Source organism: Bos grunniens, chromosome 3, assembly GCF_055505025.1.
Source record: "Bos grunniens cultivar Pamir isolate PY7600 chromosome 3, Bosgru_T2T1.0, whole genome shotgun sequence".
Taxonomy (NCBI): domain Eukaryota; kingdom Metazoa; phylum Chordata; class Mammalia; order Artiodactyla; family Bovidae; genus Bos; species Bos grunniens.
This window is the reverse complement of record NC_141167.1, coordinates 3,733,150-3,751,300: the sequence shown is the minus strand read 5'-3', so window position 1 is coordinate 3,751,300 and position 18,151 is coordinate 3,733,150. Positions and strand designations below refer to the sequence as shown.

At 53.8% G+C, this 18,151-nt stretch overlaps 1 protein-coding gene across 5 annotated transcripts in view; it reads left to right on the top strand.

The window, feature by feature from the left end:
- The window catches only part of IFT54 (intraflagellar transport 54), a 60,277-nt gene that overhangs the window by 764 nt on the left and 41,362 nt on the right, over positions 1-18,151 (top strand). For 4 of the 5 annotated variants that reach the window (XM_086375454.1, XM_086375433.1, XM_086375463.1 and 1 more), the window contains exons 2-7: positions 3,276-3,344; positions 3,700-3,861; positions 5,557-5,700; positions 5,798-6,202; positions 8,574-8,645; positions 9,677-9,752. In XM_086375454.1, the coding sequence (XP_086231580.1) occupies positions 3,276-3,344; positions 3,700-3,861; positions 5,557-5,700; positions 5,798-6,202; positions 8,574-8,645; positions 9,677-9,752 (928 nt within the window). Of the gene's footprint in view, positions 1-3,275; positions 3,345-3,699; positions 3,862-5,556; positions 5,701-5,797; positions 6,203-8,573; positions 8,646-9,676; positions 9,753-14,135; positions 14,232-18,151 lie in introns of all 5 variants that reach the window. The other variant, XM_086375471.1, reaches the window with a different exon arrangement.

Below are 18,151 nucleotides of genomic sequence, written 5' to 3'. Positions count from 1 at the left end.
GTGGTCACCCCATTGTTGTTCCGTCGCTAAGTCCTGACCGACTCTTCGCAACCCCATGGACTGCATGCAGCACCGCCAGGCTTCCCTGTCCTTCACCATCTCCCGGAGCTTGGTCAAACTCATGTCCATTGAGTCAGTGATGCCATCCAACCATCTCATCCTCTGTTGTCCCCTTCTCCTGCCCCCAATCCCTCCCAGCATCAGGGTCTTTTCCAATGAGTCAGCTCTTCCCCATATTGGATGTTTAATCAATGCCTGTGGGTGGACTTATTGAAGGTGGTTGTTGGGGGACCTGGAAGGATGTAACTATAAAAGAGCAGGGCTGTATTTGCTGATCGATGGCAGAGCATGCCTTGAGATTAGTTGTCTCACTCTCTTGCCCGCTGGTGGAGGGTTCCTGAGTGATGGAGACTTGTTTGTTGGCACATCCCGGGCACGGTACACAGAAGGTGCACAGCAAACGTCACTGCTGAATGGAGTCAGTCACGGCTCCTGTGACTCCAGTGCCAGCGCCCATTTCCATGGTGCGCCCGAGTGTGGGGTTGCCCTTGGGAACCCAGGCATGCTCTCTGGGTTTCAGGAATCAGGTTCACCTTGCAGGTGTCCCGGGCTCCTATTCTTGCCCATGTTGGTCCTTAAACTTCACTTCTCGATCCTTCCAACAGGTTCAGCATCTTACTCTTCCACAAACATGCTTTACTTGTCTTTGCTCTCTTAGCTTATGATATGGACCTCTCTGTGCCTATAAGCTGTGCTTAAAACTCTCAAAACTGACCCACATCCCCAGGGCTGTCTTGACTGGCCTCCTTGTTCTCCTCCTAAGCTAGTGCAGCACCTAGACCGCCCTGGACAGTGTCTGGGAAGGGACAAGGCTGTGTGGAGAGCCTGGTGGGACAGGGCTGTATAGGGAGCCTCTAGGGGGAGCCAGGCCTTGAGTGGCCTCACCTCTTCCTGTGAAATGGGCAGGTGGTGTCCTCTGACCCAGGAGGGATCCAGTCACTTAGCCAGGAGGTGAGTGGCTGACTGCACCGGTTGCTGTCCCAGCCGGACACTTCAATTTTCTGTGTTAGTCCTGTTTGCTCACTGAAACCAGAAAGCCAGGAAAGAGGCTGGGGGGGCTACATCTTTCTGTGGGTCCTGGTGTGGGATTATCATGGTGGCTGCTGTCCCCACCTCCTGCAAGGTTGGAGAGGGGAGGAGAGTTCAGGCAGGAATCGACTCCGTTGCCAGGTAGCTAGACTGTGGGGAAGGAGTTCAGTGTTCTCCATTGGGATCCACTGGTCTGCTTTTTTGCTAATCTAAGGTCAAAAGTTGGACTGTGAAGAAAGCTGAGCACCAAAGAATTGATGCTTTTGAACTGTGGTGTTGGAGAAGACTCTTGAGAGTCCCTTGGACTGCAAGGAGATCCAACCAGTCCATTCTAAAGATCAGTCCTAGGTGTTCTTTGGAAGGACTGATGCTAAAGCTGAAACTCCAATACTTTGGCCACCTCATGCGAAGAGTTGACTCATTGGAAAAGACTCTGATGCTGGGAGGGATTGGGGGCAGGAGGAGAAGGGGACAACAGAGGATGAGACGGCTAGATGGCATCACCGACTTGATGGATAAGAGTTTGGGTGAATTCTGGGAGTTGGTGATGGACGGGGAGGCCTGGCGTGCTGCGATTCATGGGGTAGAAAAGAGTCAGACACAACTGACTGAACTGAACTGAAGGTCAAAAGTAATTTCTCTACCTGTGTAAAGATAAGTATGTTAATTGCCACTTATTTGATAAAGATGTTAGAACAACTGACATATGGAAAGCGTTTTCAAATAATACATGGCGATTCTCTTAGCAAAATTCTTTACTACCCCTGAGTATAGTGTTCAAATCGCCATATTTTAGAGTTTTAGTTACTGCTAAGCTAACTCCGTATCTTTCATAACTTGAAGCATTGATCCTGTGAAATTAATGCCTCTTGTTGCTGGAAATGATTGCTCACAAGTTTATACTGTCAGCACACTAGAAAAACTTCAAAAGGAGCAAAATGAAGAAATTCTAGGCATATTAGATGCTCTTAATATTCCGTTTGATACGGGAAAGCCTGGCGTGCTGCAGTCGTGGGGGTTGCAGAGTCGGGCACAACTTAATGACCGAATAACAACTCGTAATGTTCAACCTGTCTTATAGGGGAAATAACAGCATAGCTGTTGAGCAGTTTGAGAAGTATAGCTAGCCAGTTGCAGCTTGGTCTTAAAGAAGGAACTTGGTATTAGTGTGCCACTGTCTGTTCTTTTCTTTTAAAGCATGTCTTATGGTGATAAGTACTCTTTATATCCACCAGGACACACACTTATAGGCATATTCACCCTTACCACATACGAATGCAGTCTGATATTTTCCGATCGGTTTTATTTTTTAAAAATAGGCTTACTGCTACCCATTGCATTGACTTTATAGTGACCTGCCACAGGAGAACCAGTGGTCTGAGAGGACCCTGGTGTGTCTGGGGGTGGGGAGGGGCAGAAAGCATCACCAAACCTGAGGGGTAGCTGGGAGGTCCAGGTTGACCGGGGAGAGGGAGTGGTGAGGGGAGCAAAAAAAGGTGATGTGGCAACAGACCACCCAGTCCCCCCTGCAGGGTCCCAGGAAGCGATTGATGCAGTGGTGCGGAGAAACCCAGGCCAGCAAGTCCCCTTTCTTCCCCAGATCCTTGCTTTCCACTGCTCTGAGCGACCCTTAAAAGATGCCTGTTTCTGCTTTTGGACCTCTCGGGGCCTCCATGTGGTCCTGAGGCTGAGTCTGTATTTCCTAATGGCTTTGAAGGCCACCTGGGTCAGGCCCCTGCTGGCTCCCTGGCCTTAGGCCCCTCCTGTCAAAGGCCATCTGCCCCTTGAACGGACCCGCTTGGCCCCGGACCTTGTGGGACTGTTTCTCTGGCCTGGCACATGCTCCCCCAGTTCTTCTCTGGTCTCAGCTTGGATAGGCTTTGCTCCGGGAAGTGTTCCCAGACATCCTGCACTTGGATCAGGGGAGATCCTGTGCCCACTTAGTGCCCTGCAGGTCCATCGTATTTACCTGTTCTCGCAGCCAGATTGACTTCCATGAGGATCAGGCAGACTCTGCCTAGGACGAGGCCCCCGCATGTGGCAGACGCTGGAATGTGTGTCATATCAGCAGATGGAGGACAGCTGGGTGTGGACAGAGCCCGGGGCCCTCAGTGTGGGGCGGTGGGCGCGGCTGAGCCCCGGGCTGTCCTGGGGTGCTGACCGTGGCCTTGCCTTTTCTTTTGAAGGTGATCAGGATGACTGGCTTCATGAAGGGCCTCTACACGGACGTGGAGATGAAGTCCGACAATGTCAAGGTAGGTGGGAGGCGCTCTCCCTGGGGACTTCAGAAGCTGTGCTCTGGGGCTGGAGCAGGAGGCTGGTGGCTCTGGGAGCACCTAGCACTCTCCTCAGCTCAGCTTCCTCCAGCAGCTGCATGGCACGCTGTGTCAGCCTTCAGAAACACAGCTAGTGTTCCGGAGGTGGGTGCTAGCCCATCACCAAACTTTTATTTGGTGGTAGTGGGCATAAAGAGTCAGGATTTCTAAATCTGAAACACCTAAAAATAGCTTTTTGTCCAAACAGGAAACTGGGCCTGTTGAACATGCTCAGGATAGTGCAAGCTCTTTTTCAAATATTTTAATATCTGTGTTTCAAATGGATATCTTTCAGGATAAAGATGCAAAAATTAGCTTCCTGCAGAAGGCCATAGACGTGGTGGTCATTGTCTCTGGAGAGCCGCTGTCCGCGAAACCAACTCGGATTGTGGCAGGGCATGAGCCCGAGAGGACTAACGAGCTGCTGCAGAGAATTGGAAAGTGCTGTCTCAGCAAGGTAGTGCCACCTGCCCCAGAGCTGGGAGCTGTGCACACCCGGGAGGGTGACACGCCTGGGAGGGTGACCAGGCGGGCCACCCCGGGCAGTGGGCAGCATTGGAGGAGTGGGCTTTAGCCCTGTCCTCGCAGTCCGATCCCCCTTCTCCTGGAACCTGGGAGTTATCAGCCATGGTGTAAAGCTCTGCAGTGAACAGAGGAGCGAGTGCCGGGTGCAGGTTTCCCGAGCTGTCGGTGTGCAGTGGGGGCACCTTGGGTGCCCTGCCTGGGGCACATGGCTGGAGGCTGCGCGCCCAGCCTCTGAAGCCCGGCGCTGCTTCTCCTCTTGGGCCCCCTTTCAGGGCCCGTAACTGTTTCCAGCTCGGGTGGCCGGAGTGGCTGGAGGAGCTGTTTCTCTCCGTCTGTGAGGTTTACAGGGTGTCCCTGTTCTCTGCGGGCCTTTCCAGCCCCCTTCCCGCTTCCCGTCCCCCCCTCCCTCTCCCCGCAGGAGTGTATGTAGAGCTCTGCTGCCTTCCGAGAAACCCCCCCACTCCCCCCATGCGCTCGTGACGGGGCCGGATTTCCTGGGGTCCTCACCACCGGCTGGAATCCGGGCCTCTCTGGCCTTGCCATCCCTCTGGGGCCGTTGGAGGATATCTTCCCCGGGACTCTCCTCCTTCCTGGGATCTGAGTAGCCCCCAGTGGAGCAGAGCTGGACCTTTGTCAGGGGCGTGGCAAACACAGCCCTTGATGGAAGTGATGGGCTGGAGGCCGGGGGCTCGCCTTCCGCTGCCGTGGTGGGAGAGGCGGGCTCCAGCCCACACGGCAGGCAGGGAGTGGGGAGTGGGGTCAGACTGGCTACTGGGGCCGCAGGAGAACCCCGCCCGGTGGGTCCAAGGCTTGGCGACTCAGCTGCCCCAGATCCTGCTCCACGCTCCCTTTCCAGAAGAGATCTGACAAGTGATTCTGCTGAATCCTCTGCCCCCGCCCCGGGCGCCTCGCGAAGCCCCGCCCCTCGGGTCCTCGGCTCTCAGCGCCCCCTGGTGCCTGCCCCCAGGTCTCCTGCCCTGCCCGCTCCCTCGCTCACGCTGCCGGTTTTTCAGGGCCGAGATGCCTTCCCCGCAGCCTGTGGGGTCGGCTGCTCCTCCCGGGGTCCCCGTCATGGTCCCCTGGCACACTGCACCGTCTTGGTGGTTGTGTTTGGCCGTCTTGCTGGTGCGCAGCGTGGCCTTGGCCCTTGGTCTAGTTCCCGGCGTGCGACGGGCACTCGGCACAGGCTTGCGGAAAGAGGAAGTGTGTGGGCAAGGGGGAAGCCTGACCGAGGTGTCCAGGACTCCGGGGGCAGGCAGTCTGGGGCGCTGACTGCCTAGGGGATTTTGGCATCTGACGGGGCTCCAGTGAGATCGTTCCTTAGGCCGGCCTCTCTGGCTCTGTGAGAGGTGTGGGGCAGCTCTACGTCCTTGACAGCACACACGGCCACACTTGGCAGCTTGGGTGGAGGGAAGTGGGGTTCGCTTGGCTTGAGTGGACTCTGGTGTTAAGGACTGGAAATGCTGGAGGGGACAGTTCTAGGCAATGCTGTACATTGTCTGTGATAAAATTCATTTCCTTTAGGAGACAGAGAGTCCGTTTGATGAGCAGTCTTTGCTGACGCTTGTGTATTAAGTGTACTGATTTCATCGCAACCTTGCGTTTTCTCTCCTCCCGTTGGGACCAGCTCTCCAGTGACGACGCGGTGAAGAGGGTGTTGGCCGGAGAGAAGGGGGACACGAAAGGACGGCCCTCACTGACGTCCAAACCGCAGGAACTGGATAATAAGAACGTGAGGGAAGACGAGTCCAGGGTCCAGAAAGACAAAGAGGTGAATGCAGGTTACGTGTGTGTAAAAGAGCGGGGCCTTTTGTGGTTCAGGTAGATAATTTGTAAGTGATGCTGTTACTTGGCTTTTTATTTTCCAGGATAGAGGAAATTCTGAACTAAACGAGAGAAGTACAAGCAGAGATCAGAAACAGAAAGAGGACTTAAAGGAAGAAAGCAAACCCCGAGAGAAGGAAAGGGACAAGGACAAGGCCAAGGAGAATGAGCGGGACAGACATAAAGAGCCGGAGCGAGACAAGCACCGCGAAGGGGACCGTGAGCGCGCCAAGAACCGGGCGCGGCAGGACAGGGAGAGGGACCGCGGCCCCCGGGAGCGCGACAAGGACGCGGAGCGCCGGAGCGAGGGCGGGAAGGAGAAGGAGCGCGGGAAGGAGAAGGAGCGCGGCAAGGAGCGGGAGCGGGAGCGCCGGCGGCTGCGCAACGGGGAGCTCTGCAGGGACCCCGAGCCCGAGCGGAACCGCGAGCTTGACCGGCCCGAGAAGAAGGTGCGGGCCCCGGGGTGCTCCGCCGGCCGCCCGCACAGGGCGCGGGCTCCTCGGGGAAACCGCATTTCTTATGTCACCCCCCTAAAATCAGGCCAACCCGGAGTCCTTGCAGAACCCGAGGGTGCTGTCTGCCACGTGCACGCGTGTCGGGGTGTTTTCCTTGGGAGAGCGGACCCCGCGACCTTGTGAGCGGTTCCTAGGCTGCCCTCTGTGTGGGGGGGCTCTCCCTGGGCTGTGGGCCTGGCCGCCTGCATTCAGGGTGAGGGCCGCTTTCTAAGTCTCTGAGGCATTAGCCAGGTCAGTACAGCGAGACCGCAGCTTACTGAATTCCTGCTCAATTCAAGTTCTCAGGTAAATTTAGGATTTTCCAGCAAATTGGTTTGGTTTCAGGCAGTGGTTTTTGTTGTTGTTTCCCTAGATGTTCAGGTTATTTTGGAGACTCTGTAGATAGGGTAAGCCTCCTGTCAGGGCTGGCATCGTGGACTCTGGTTCTTGGGGGATGTCGCATAACTGTAAAGTGTCCTGGCAAGGCCCTGGAAATTCTCCAGCCACTGGGAAGGAGGAAGCTGAGGTCTGGACCACTTTAAGTTCCACCCTAGGGGGTGGCAGGTGGCAAGGGGCCAGGCTGAGCCCCCCTCTGTCCTGCTGCGATGGCCATCTGGTTTTGTGACTTGGCATCCCAGGGGTGTGGCTCTGGGAGGTGAGCGGGCCCCTAGGACCAGCCCAGCGCCAGGCCTGGAAGCTGGTCTTTTTGGTGGTTCTGTTGGTAATGTTAGTGTGCTGCCTGGAACCTTGGGGTCCCCCAGGAGCATCCAGAAGTCCTCACCATGAGGTAGCTCTCCATGCTGTATGTGTTGTAAAAACTGAGACACCCCTCGCCCCCGCCCCCCACCCCCCCATTTTTGCCTCTGTTTAAATGGGGTCTGCTAAGCCACTTCAGTCGTGTCCGACTCTGTGTGACCCCATAGACGGCAGCCACCAGGCTCCCCCGTCCCTGGGATTCTCCAGGCAAGAACACTGGAGTGGGGTGCCATTGCCTTCTAAAGGGAGTCTAAGGAAAGTCTTTTCCTCTGACCTGGGTTTTTGTGGTGCTCAGACATTCTCGTGCATTTTGCTGTGTCCTGCCTGGGCACCTTCTCTGCCATCCAGGCCTTCAGACCCAGGGTCCCCCCTGTGATGTGTCCCGGGGTTCCTGGTGGTGTGCTTGCTGCTATGGGTGGACACCCGGGCTGTGCTGCACTGAGTAGGCATCTGAGACAGGGTGATGGGACCGATCCTGCTCCCAGCTGGTCATGCTTGGCCTGAGTGGGTGTGCACAGACCTGTCTTGGTGATCCTGCTGGCCCGGCTCCTCTGTGTCCATCTGGGGCTCCTCTGTGGAGCAGGGTTTTAGCGGGGGGCAGGCTGCGCTCTCCCCCGGGAGCCCCCCAGAGGCCCGAGCTCCGAGGCTTCTGTGAGGGCAGCTCTGGGAGGAGGAGACGGCTCTCACCCGGGTCCTGCCGGGTGGTCTGATCGGATCTCTTGATGTAGAAGAGACGCTTGTGAGATGTTCTTAGCCTGTGAACCCCCAAGTGTGTCCCTGTGTGGCGGTGGAGGTGTGAGGTCGGAGTGGCCATGTAGGGCTGCTCCCTCCTTGCGTGTCTGTGGGCAGCTGTGTGCTGTGGGCGGGGGACCTGGGCACGGAGCCCGGCCCACACAGGAACTGCTTCAGATGCAGTCTGCCACTTCATAATGAAGTCGCGAGGACACTGAATTGTTGAAATATTGAACAGGCTCCCATCGCTTTTCATGGAGGAAAATCTCAGCAACTGTGTCCCTTCTCCTTATGTTGACATGTGTCAGAGAGTTGACTTAAGCGCCAGGCTTCCTAAGGTGTTGATTTAACCTCTTACAGGTTTCACATCATGTTTGTCTTGAGAGTGCATTCCTGTTGCAGAGTCTGAAGCCTTTGCTCTGGTGGGAAGTGAGAGTGGTTTCCTCTCGGAAGCTGGGACCAGGGCAATGTTGCTCTGGGTGTCGGAGCTCCTTTCCGCTCCAGATCCCCTGTGTGTCCCTGAAATGTTTGCGGGAAGCTTGGCCTGTTGGAGGGACTGTGGGGAAGACGCTGCTCCCTGCTGTTTCCACCACCGCCCCCCCCCCAACCCCTGGGCCCTGCCTCTGACACCCGTGGCCTTCCGGCCGCCCCTGGTGGGGGTCCTGGCTGACCCGCCGCTGCTGGGGGTTGGGGCTGGGGGTTGGGCTGGGGCACGACGTGGTACTCCTGTGTGAGCAGTTTGTCTTGCTGTCTGTCAGCCTTAGAGAAAGTGTCTCGATGCTTTTTTAGATGTTATGGTCTTGAGTAATTCTACAATTTGAATTTTTTTTTTTTACAGTTATCAAGCTCAGGAGAGATGTCTAAAAAGTTATCAGATGGATCTTTTAAAGACCCCAAAGCCGAAACAGAGGTAAAATTTGAAAAATAACTTTAAGAGATGTAAACCCGTAGCTGTGCTGAGACAGGACGTGCTGTGCGTGGTCCTTCTCGGTGCCCGGGGCCTCAGGCGTGGGAGCCCACGTTGGTTCAGTTGTAAGAGGAACGGTGGTGGTGGTTTCCTGCCTGTGAAGTAGATGGGGCTGTGCATCCTCTGGGTTTCTGGGGCAGACTCCAGGGCCTCCTTGAACCTTTGTTTGATAGGTGTGACGGGTGTCGTGCAGAGGGGCCGGGTCATGGCATGGGAGTGGGTGGGGTGGCTCTTCAGGTCGGTGTTGGGGGATTAAGTCACCAGGCAGATGGGGACAGAGGGCTGGCTCAAGGGGCCCGTCCTGCTGCGCTTGGCCTGGGGGGACCCTGTACTGTGCTCCCCGTAGATGGGGTACAGTCCAGGCCGTGCCCTCCTGGGGGTGTTTAGACTCCCCCTTACTTCATCATCCAAACTGCAGCTCGATAAGTGTATCTGGGCAGCCACAGGGAAGATGGACAGGCTTGGAGTGGACGCTGTGGGGCTGGTTAGGGCTCCACATGGTGGCTTGAGAGAGGGGTTGGGCGGGGAACTGCACGAGCGGCCGGAGGGTCGGCCTGTGGTATCTCCTGTGGTTTATTGCTCTGTTTAGACAACATCGAGTAGGTTTGCACTCTCAGAGTTGTTCATAAGCGCACTGAAGTACTCAAGCTTGTATCAAAAGAGGTCGAGTCCTCATAAACTCAGCTGATAAGACAGTGATTCTCAAGGGATGGTCAGTGGCTGACCTTTTTAGGGCTATACAAAAAATGTGGAATTCTGCCTTAGGGTGAAGGAGGTTTCAGCTTCCTTCTGACCCCCACGCTCAGGCCCTGCTGCCCTGACTGCCTTCAGCTCCCCTCTCGGAGCATCTGGGTGTTGTCCTGTTTCCTATTGGCTCTTTCCTTGCGCTTGAATAATAAATCTGCTCATGATGCATATGCGTGATGTTGCTATGTGGGGCATCAGTTAATTTTTTTTCATTTTTTTTTTTAAAGACTGAAATTCCCACCAGAGCATCCAGATCAGTGACAACAAAGACGTCAAAGCGGCGATCCAAGAATTCCGTGGAAGGTACTGCACAGTGTATCACATAATGTATCTGAAAGTGTTAGACTCTTGGCCTTAACTGCAGCATCCACTAGGGAAAAGCTTCTGTGGATAGAAAGCAGGTTTGCCTTTGGAGGGCATGAACAGAGACCATGCAAAAATGATGCAGATATGTGGCTTTCACGCCCACACACACGTGTGTGCACCTGCACAGGTGTGTGAGTTCACGACACCAGGGACAGAGGACGCCTCTTTGCTGGAGACCTATGTTCTGATCTAAAAGATATGATTCAGTGTTATTTTTCTAGAAGTATTTGTTAGGCTTCCGTGTCTCTCTGACTCTTCTGAATGGGTAGGCTAGTTTCGTCCTGATATAGGGTGGACATGGAGAGCATCCTGCACTTAGACAGGTGGTGTTTATTTTACGGGCTGTCTAAAACAGTGTTTAAAACAAGAGCAGAAATTGTCCCTAGGGGTCATTCTGAAAGCTGGAGCTGAAGCAGACAAGCCTGGCCTGGGTTTGCCCGAGGGTGGTGCCTTGTTATGACAGACCAGGGAAAGAGTGTCAGTCTGTCCAGGGCGCGGAGGGACAGATGGAGCCCAGCAGTGCTGGAGGCTTTCAGTGGAAGCATGGAGTAGCTTTGAATGAGCAGTAGTTGTTCCTGAGAGTCATCTTTTCCCTAAATTGTAAACCTTAAAGTAAGTGTAGCAAGGATGCAGTAGTTGAGATTCTTCGTTGAGACATTAAACTTAGATGGTACGTGTCAATCTTTGGCATTGATAAATGAGTTAGTGAACATTTTTGTGCCAGAAACTTCTGTCTTTCGGGCCATCTCTGTGGGACAGGTTCCCAGCTGTGATTCCTGGCACGAGGGCTGGTATGGACGTCCTGAGGTTTCAGCTGCTGTGGGCACTGTCCCAGTCTTCTCCCTTATACTTTCTTCCGGGATTTGTTTTGAGCCTTTGCTGATTTTCATAGACAGAAAGCATTCAGAGTCTGAGTGCTCTTAATTTGCGTGAACTCCTTTAACATTAGGGACATCTGCCAATTTTTTTTGGCTTCCCTGGTAGCTCAGTTGGTAAAGAATCTGCCTGCAATGTTGGAGAGCCCAGTTCAATTCCTGTGTCGGGAAGATCCCCTGGAGAAGGGATAAGCTACCCACTCCAGTATTATGGCCTGGAGAATTCCATGGACTGTATAGTTGCCAATTTTTAAATAAGTATCTGTTTCTTGTATCTTCTCAGGTTTTTAATTCTGATTATGTTTGGTTTCTGACTTGCCTAGGTGTTAAATTTTTATGCACTGGGATTTTTATGCTGTACCAGTCTGTTTGTGTGGTCTGCCCAGAGTTTTGAGATATGAAGATCTTTGTCCCCAAGGTCACTCTCCGGGTGCCCCAGGGTCGCCCCTGACTGGCGGTGCCTTCTTGCCTGCTCTGTACTCTCCCCGCAGGCCTTTTGGGGTCTGGAGTCTGCTGTTTCTGTTTCCGTTTTACTCTTCTGTTTCACTGTCAGTGCCCTGTCATTTTTCTTTTCAAAAAAAAATACAAAGCCATTTTATTTGCTTATTATTGCAGAGACATTTTCCAGTCATTTGAGTTCCATGAGTCAGAGATTCCCACCTCCCATGAAGCAGACTTGTCAGGAGGTGCCTGCACTTGGGTGAAGCCTAGGCTTTGTTCCTGGGACGCCTGGATCCTGCTGCTTTCAAGTCAGACGGGGGGTTCCCTCTCCAGAGACCTGTGTGCGGTGCTTGGGTGTGTCCACCAGTCAGGGATCGCTCAGTTGTTTTGTTTTCAGATTTCTGGAAATGGTATCTTCTTCACCTCATTAATTTTTTGGTGATCATTGTTGGAATATACATAGAAGCTTTACTGATTTATGTGGCTGTGTCTTCAATCTAGCCTGTATCAAATCTTAATAGAGAGTTGTTGCATTGGTTCTTTTCATTTTCTAAGCTGACGGTCATGTCATCTGCTTTTCTCGTCTAATAACTCAGGGTGTTTGCATCTGGGTTGACTGGTGAGCTTGTACCATAAATTTCCTTTTATGTGGTCTTTAAGAGATTTGGTTATCAGAGATTTGCTGGCTTTACGACATTAAGCTCTACTGAGCTACTGACAAATAGGTGAACTTTTTTTCTTCCCTGCCCACTCACCAAGCGCAGACCTAATAACCCCAGGTCCTCAACCGGCACAGCTGGCACTGCCCCCTCTTGTAACGGGTAGCGTTTGGGCAAGTGTCTGGCGCCCAGGAAGTGTGCGAGACACAGGTGCTCTGTGTTCCTGCTGAGAAGAGAAGCCTTGAGTTTACTAGAAGGGTGGGGGTGGGGGGAGTGTCACGTTTGTTGAACATACTCAGAATCTGAAAGCCATTCCAGAATCTCTAGAGGATCGAAAAAGCATTCTGCCTAAGAATATGAGTTTTTTTTTTTTTTTGCTTATTCTTAACTAGTGAATTGTAGCAAAGTGAAGCACTTTCAGCTAGGGAATGCATTTTAATTTCATTTGTTCAATAATATGCAGCATTACCAATTAATACATATTTTCATTGTGCAATTTCATGTCAGGAAGAAGGGACTCTAGAACCAGTGAAAATAGTCTCTCCCCTGAAAAAGAATGTAACTCTTCCTACAGTAAAGCTAAGAAGGAGCATGCCGTGAAACAGTTCGGTAAGAGTGAGCCCCAGGGGAGGCTGAGAGTGCTCACTGGTGAGTTGAAACCTTTAGCTGCCGGATCCTCTGCTTGGCCACCGAGCAGACGGAGCCCTGTGGCTGCTGCCCCGGAGATGCACCTGCTCGGCTCTGGGAGGGGCCCTGGTGCTGGAGCACTGCCCTCGGGCGGCCGGGGTCGGGCAGGGCAGAGGGGCCGCCGACCCTGGGGTCTGAGCCACAGGGCGCCCCACCCCCAAGTGAGGGTTCCCTGCCGCGGATCAGGCCCTGGCCCGCGGTCCACAGGAGCCTTCCATTGTTCTGCAAGTGTCTGTAGGGTCCCTGCCCTCATGGAGAGTTTGCTCTAGAGGGAGAAGACAGATAAGAAAGAGAGATCAGGGAGTATACCTCCTATTAGATAATAAGGAGATGGCAGGGTGTATACTTTCTATTGGGTAATAAGGAGAGGTCAGGGTGTACACCTTCTGTTAGATAATAAGGAGAGGTCAGGGTATATACCCTGTATTAGATAATAAGGAAAGGTCAGGGTGTACACGTTCTATTAGACAATAAGGAGAGATCAGGGGATATACCCTCTGTTAGATAATAAGCAGAGGTCAGGGTGTATACCCTCTATTAGATAATAAGGAGAGGTCAGGATGTACACTTTCCTATTAGTTTAGCAAAGAGTTTTGAAGGGAAAGGAAGCTTACAGGAGTGAGGGGCGGGGGGCAGGGTGTCTGCACAGAGTCAGCTCGGGTCGCTGAGCACATGAGCTGCGGGTCTCCAGGACTGGCCAGAGGCCCATAGCTGGGACAGCGTTGCCTGTTGGTGAGCCTGGGAGCCGGGTGGAGAGGCTGGAGCAGAGAGAGGGCAAGTGATCGGAGACCTGGCTCCTGAGTGGCAGGCTGGGTTCGTCGGGGGCTGCGTCTGCTGGGCGGACTGTTTAAGTGTGAACGCAGCCCCTGGGGGTGTCCAGCAGGATGGAGACCAGCCCAGGCTTGAGAAAGGGCCCCCATTAAAACTGCAGGGAGCAGGAGTGAGGCGGAGAGCCGCCAGGGGCTGAGGCTGTGTGCGGGTGGCAGGCCGTGATGGCGGGGCTCGAGGGTCCCTGCTGAGACCAGGGTGGGGTGATGGGCGTGCTGGTGCAGTGGGCAGCACCTGTTCACGAGGAGAGGAGTTGGAGAGAGGGTCAGTCCTGAGGGCTGGAGCCTGACCCTGGGTGGTGTCGTTTATGGACGCGGGGAAAGCTTTGGGAGAAGCTGGTTGGTGGATCGGGTGGCTGGGCCAGGAATTCTGTTCTGGAGGCATTACATTCAAGGCACCCGTGAGACAGCCGGGTAGAAGTGTTGGGAGCACAGGCGGGTGTGTGGCCTGGGGTTCAGGGAGAGACCTGGAGAAGCCGGCGTTAACGTGAAAGAAGCTGGGAATTTCCAGGGGAGCATAGGACCTTCATGCAGTGACTCATGACTTGAGGAGCAGCGCGCCCAGGATTCTAGGGTCGGAGAGGAGGGGGCGACTCTGGCAGAGGAGACACAGGCCAGAGAGGTGGAGGCGAGTTTGGAGAGGGGCGTCCTGAAGCCAGGCAAGGGGGGCGTCTTACCAGCATCCTGCGGAGACAGAGAACTGGCCATTGAGTAGACGGGACAGCTAGTTGGTGACCGTGGCAGAAACCCCTGTAAATCCAAACAAGCCAAAGCAACCGGATACAAAAGCCTTTGCAATAGTTTAATCTGTCGTTAACTATCTCATGTCAGGAAGAAAGGAGAATGTTGTTTCAGCTAAAATTTTAGACCCCGTAGTACTTGGATTAAATAATGAACCAGATCAGGAAACTACAACTTCAGAAATAGGTGAGAAAAATATATTCTTTAGTTTAGATTCCTCACTGCTTTGATAAGAAATATTTACACCTCAGTGTGGTTTTCTTTTTTTTTTTTTTTTATTCCCACCACTTTAATGTTCATCCGATTCTTTTCACAATGTATTGAAGACCCGAAATGACTTGATATTCTGTTTGCTTTAATCTGCTAAGTTTTATAATGAAAAAGAGTAACTGAGCTTGACGTTAACCTTTTCCTGCCTTTTTACGTGTGACATTTCTGAATCTAAGTCAAAGTGCTTTCTTTTATCTTGGCTGCTGGAATTTTACAAAATGGAGTAGATAGATAGAGACTTATCTTTCATTTCTCCAGACTCCTCTGCCCTGTTCTATTAAGCAAATGCTCCACCATAAATGGGCTTCCCCCATGGCTCAGCAGTAAAGAATCTGCCTGCAATGCAGGTTCCATCCCTGGGTTGGGGAGATCCTCCGGAGGCAGAAATGGCAGCCGGTTCCAGTCTTGTTGCCTGGAAACCCCCTTGGATAGAGGAGCCTCGTGGGGTTGCAGCGTCGGATGCGACTGGGCATGAGCATGGCCTTGCCGCAGGAAATATTTTAAGGTGCCTGCTCAGAGCTCCTGGGGACGGCATCCCCGAGGCGCACCCTTGACTTTTGAGGCTGCAGCGTGACGTGTGCACATGTGCTCGCCCTGCTGGTACGGTGAGGTTAGATGTGCAGATTCGGAATTTCAGTGGGATCATCCGAGACGACAACTGCGTGCCGTCTTCTTCGATGTTTAGCTCAGTTCTTCAGCAGTGTGGCAATTCTTGAGTGACATTTAAGGGGGAAAATAGTGTAAATCTTGACTTCAGGGAGAGGTAAATGTTTTTCTGGGCTGAGCTTGCCTCAGATCTAGCTGGTCTGTAAACATTCAGTGATTGTAACTGGAATAGCAGCAGGCCTGTTGTTGTGTGCGTTCTGCCTTTCCTCATTTTTTTGCTGTTCTAAGAGAAGTGTGTGCAAGCCTTCTGCTCCATCATCGGTTCAGCAGTGACGATCCGTGGTTGTTCTGTTCCAAGTAGGTCAGCCCTGTGCGGTTTATCTGGGTCTTGAGCAGTGTGGGGGACGGATGACCTACATCGGGGCAGAGTGCTTTCTTATGGATGGACGCGCCGTTCTCACTGACCACACGGGTTGTGCCATTCAGCCGCATCTTGTGATGGTTTATTTCACTTCTGCGGGAGCTTTTCTCAGCCCCTCGGGGGTCCCGGAGCTGCGGGAGAGGGGAGTGGGCCAGGGGGTGAAGCTGGAGTGAGAGGTTGCCCCGGGCGGGCAGCTGGGCGGCCCACGTGGACGCACCTCGCCTCCAGACCCGGACCCGCGACCCCGCTGGCCTGGAGCGAGCCGCAGGGTGTGCTCACTGAGCGGTGTCTCCTCATGGGTGCCAGGTGTGAGAAGACGTGCCTGGAGGATCCGTGCAGTGGCTGCCGTGTCACAGGCGTGCCGTGCACGATGGCTCTAGTGCTGGTCACTTACACGGCTGGCAGAGCCCAGTCAGGGTGAGCCAGCGCTGTGCTGAGAGGGCGTGATGGGTTTAAAGTCAAGTCAGAGAGTTCTTTAGCACTGTATGGATCTTTGTAGACCTTTATGTGCAGCTGTGAAAATGATGGGAGTTGCACGTTGAAGGAGCACAGAGCCCTGACCTGGGCCCCAGACCAGAGCTTTGCGGAGATGAGGGGGAGCCTGGTGCCACCTGGTGGCCACGCGCCGAGTCCCAAGCGCTTGCTGTGCCCAGGTGTGGTCCTGGCCCCCTGGGCTTGGGCGGCCCTCCTCGCAGGCCCTTCCTCCCTCGAGCCTGTCCCTGCGCCCCCCGGGTCCCCGTCATCACAGGTGTCCTCCCGCCCCGGCCGTCCCTGGACTCTCGGAATCCAGGGCTTGCAGCCGGCGTTGGGGTTCCTTAAGCCTCCAGGTGCAGTGGCGCTGTCTCTCACAGTCCCCGTCCACCCCCGGCCAGCGCTTCCCACTGAAGCTGTGCCTCGTCACTCTGACTGCTCCCAGGCCAGCCGGCCGGCATTGCCGCGGGGAGTCCCGGGAGAGTGCGCGGGCTTGGTGGTTCTCATTTGCCTTTTCAGGCCTATTGAAAAGTTCAGCAAGAGATTTGTCCATTTTTTTCTCAAAACACGAGCGCTGTCTTTCCCTGCTCCCATTCCCATGCAGGCTGAGGAGACTCGGTCCTCCCGGGACACAGCCGTTTGATGGTCTGAGGTCTCCTGGAACCTTCTCCATCTGTCTCTTTATCTTGCTTGGGTTCCCTCGTTTCATGTCCTTCCGTTGTGTAGAAGTTTTCATTATGAAAAGTACATGAAAGAAGAAAGAGGAGAGCGATCCGCACCGGTGAGCCCCTCACCCGGGCGCGGTGTCCGCACCGGTGAGCCCCTCACCCGGGCGCGGTGTCCGCACCGGTGTGCCCCTCACCCGGGCGCGGTGTCCGCACCGGTGTGCCCCTCACCCGGGCGCGGTGTCCGCACCGGTGTGCCCCTCACCCGGGCGCGGTGTCCGCACCGGTGTGCCCTCACCCGGGCGCGGTGTCCGCACCGGTGTGCCCCTCACCCGGGCGCGGTGTCCGAAGGTTCTGGCGTTGTTTGCGTCACCTACAGTGACATTGTTTTATGAATGATTTCAAAGTATATAAAAAATATTTTAATACTCTAAGTATTCCGTCTGAACACTTCAGCATGCACTTACGTGGCCGTGAAATGACTGTTGAACCTAACGCACTGATTCCCCCAGAGCGTCTGAAACCCAGGCTGCATTCTGCCTTTTTACCCTCTGCTTTTGTCTCTTCAGCCGCTTTGAGTCTGGAATATCCCCCCGCTCCGACTTTTGTCCCAGAACGTTGCCTTTGCGGAGCAGTGCGGTTGCTGGTCGGGTGCAGCATGTTGTCTGCTCATTCCTCATGGTGTCATTTAGCTTAGAGCCCCCGCCCCCCTCCCGTATTTCCCTTGGGTCTAAAGGCCTGATCAGACTGGGGCTGAAGGGCCTGCTCGCCCTCGCCCTGCGAAGGTGCCGCTGTGCCCTTTGCCTTACGTCCCGTCAGGATGCACTCAGCGTCTCTGCACCCCAGGATACGAGGCTGGGGCTGATCCCTGTGTCAGGCAGCTCCCCCAGTGTAAACCCTGGTTGTTTGCGTTTGCACCTGGACGTGGTCAGCAGCTCTGTGTGGTAAGATGCTGCACAGAGCCCTGGCAGAGAGCGGGCGGCTCGTGCTGTGCCGCGGGCCAGTGCTGGCTGAGGCCTTTCCGGGGAGTAACTGTAGACCCACCAGGCGCCCAGCTTTGCGCACGTGCTCTCACTGGGGCGAGAGCCCACTCCAGGTGCGACGTTTCGCCCTCGTCCTCACCTGCGGGACCCGGTAATTACCAGTAATTCAGTCAACAGGTGGTGCTCAAGCGCTGTGGTTTTTCCCTTTGCCAATTCATAGTGATTTCAATTTCTAATTTTTTTTCTAAAGCTGTTGTTTGCCAAGCTGGCTAACCTACACTCTCTGAATAAGGATTGGTTGTAGTATTATTAGTGAAGGTATAGTCTGTTTTTTTACGTACTTTCAATTTGTGTGAATTGGGGGTTCAATAAACCTCACTTAAGACTACTGCTAGAAATGTTAAAACAACCATCGTCGGCCTCTCGAAAACTAGAGAACTTTGAGGAGATGAAATTGTGCACAGCGTCCTTGGTCTCCCTGAACTACGGACAGAACGCGCCTGTAATTTACTCACTGTGTTGGTGGAGTTTGCTACAGTATAGAAAGTATTTGATGCTTCTGAATAGTATGTGACAACTTAAAGTAATTGGGGTGTTTTCTTCTAAAATTGGTCTCATCTACGGTCATCTAATCTGATTTTTAGATTTGTTTTAGAACTTAATGGTACTTCATGTTGGTTCTTTGGTTGC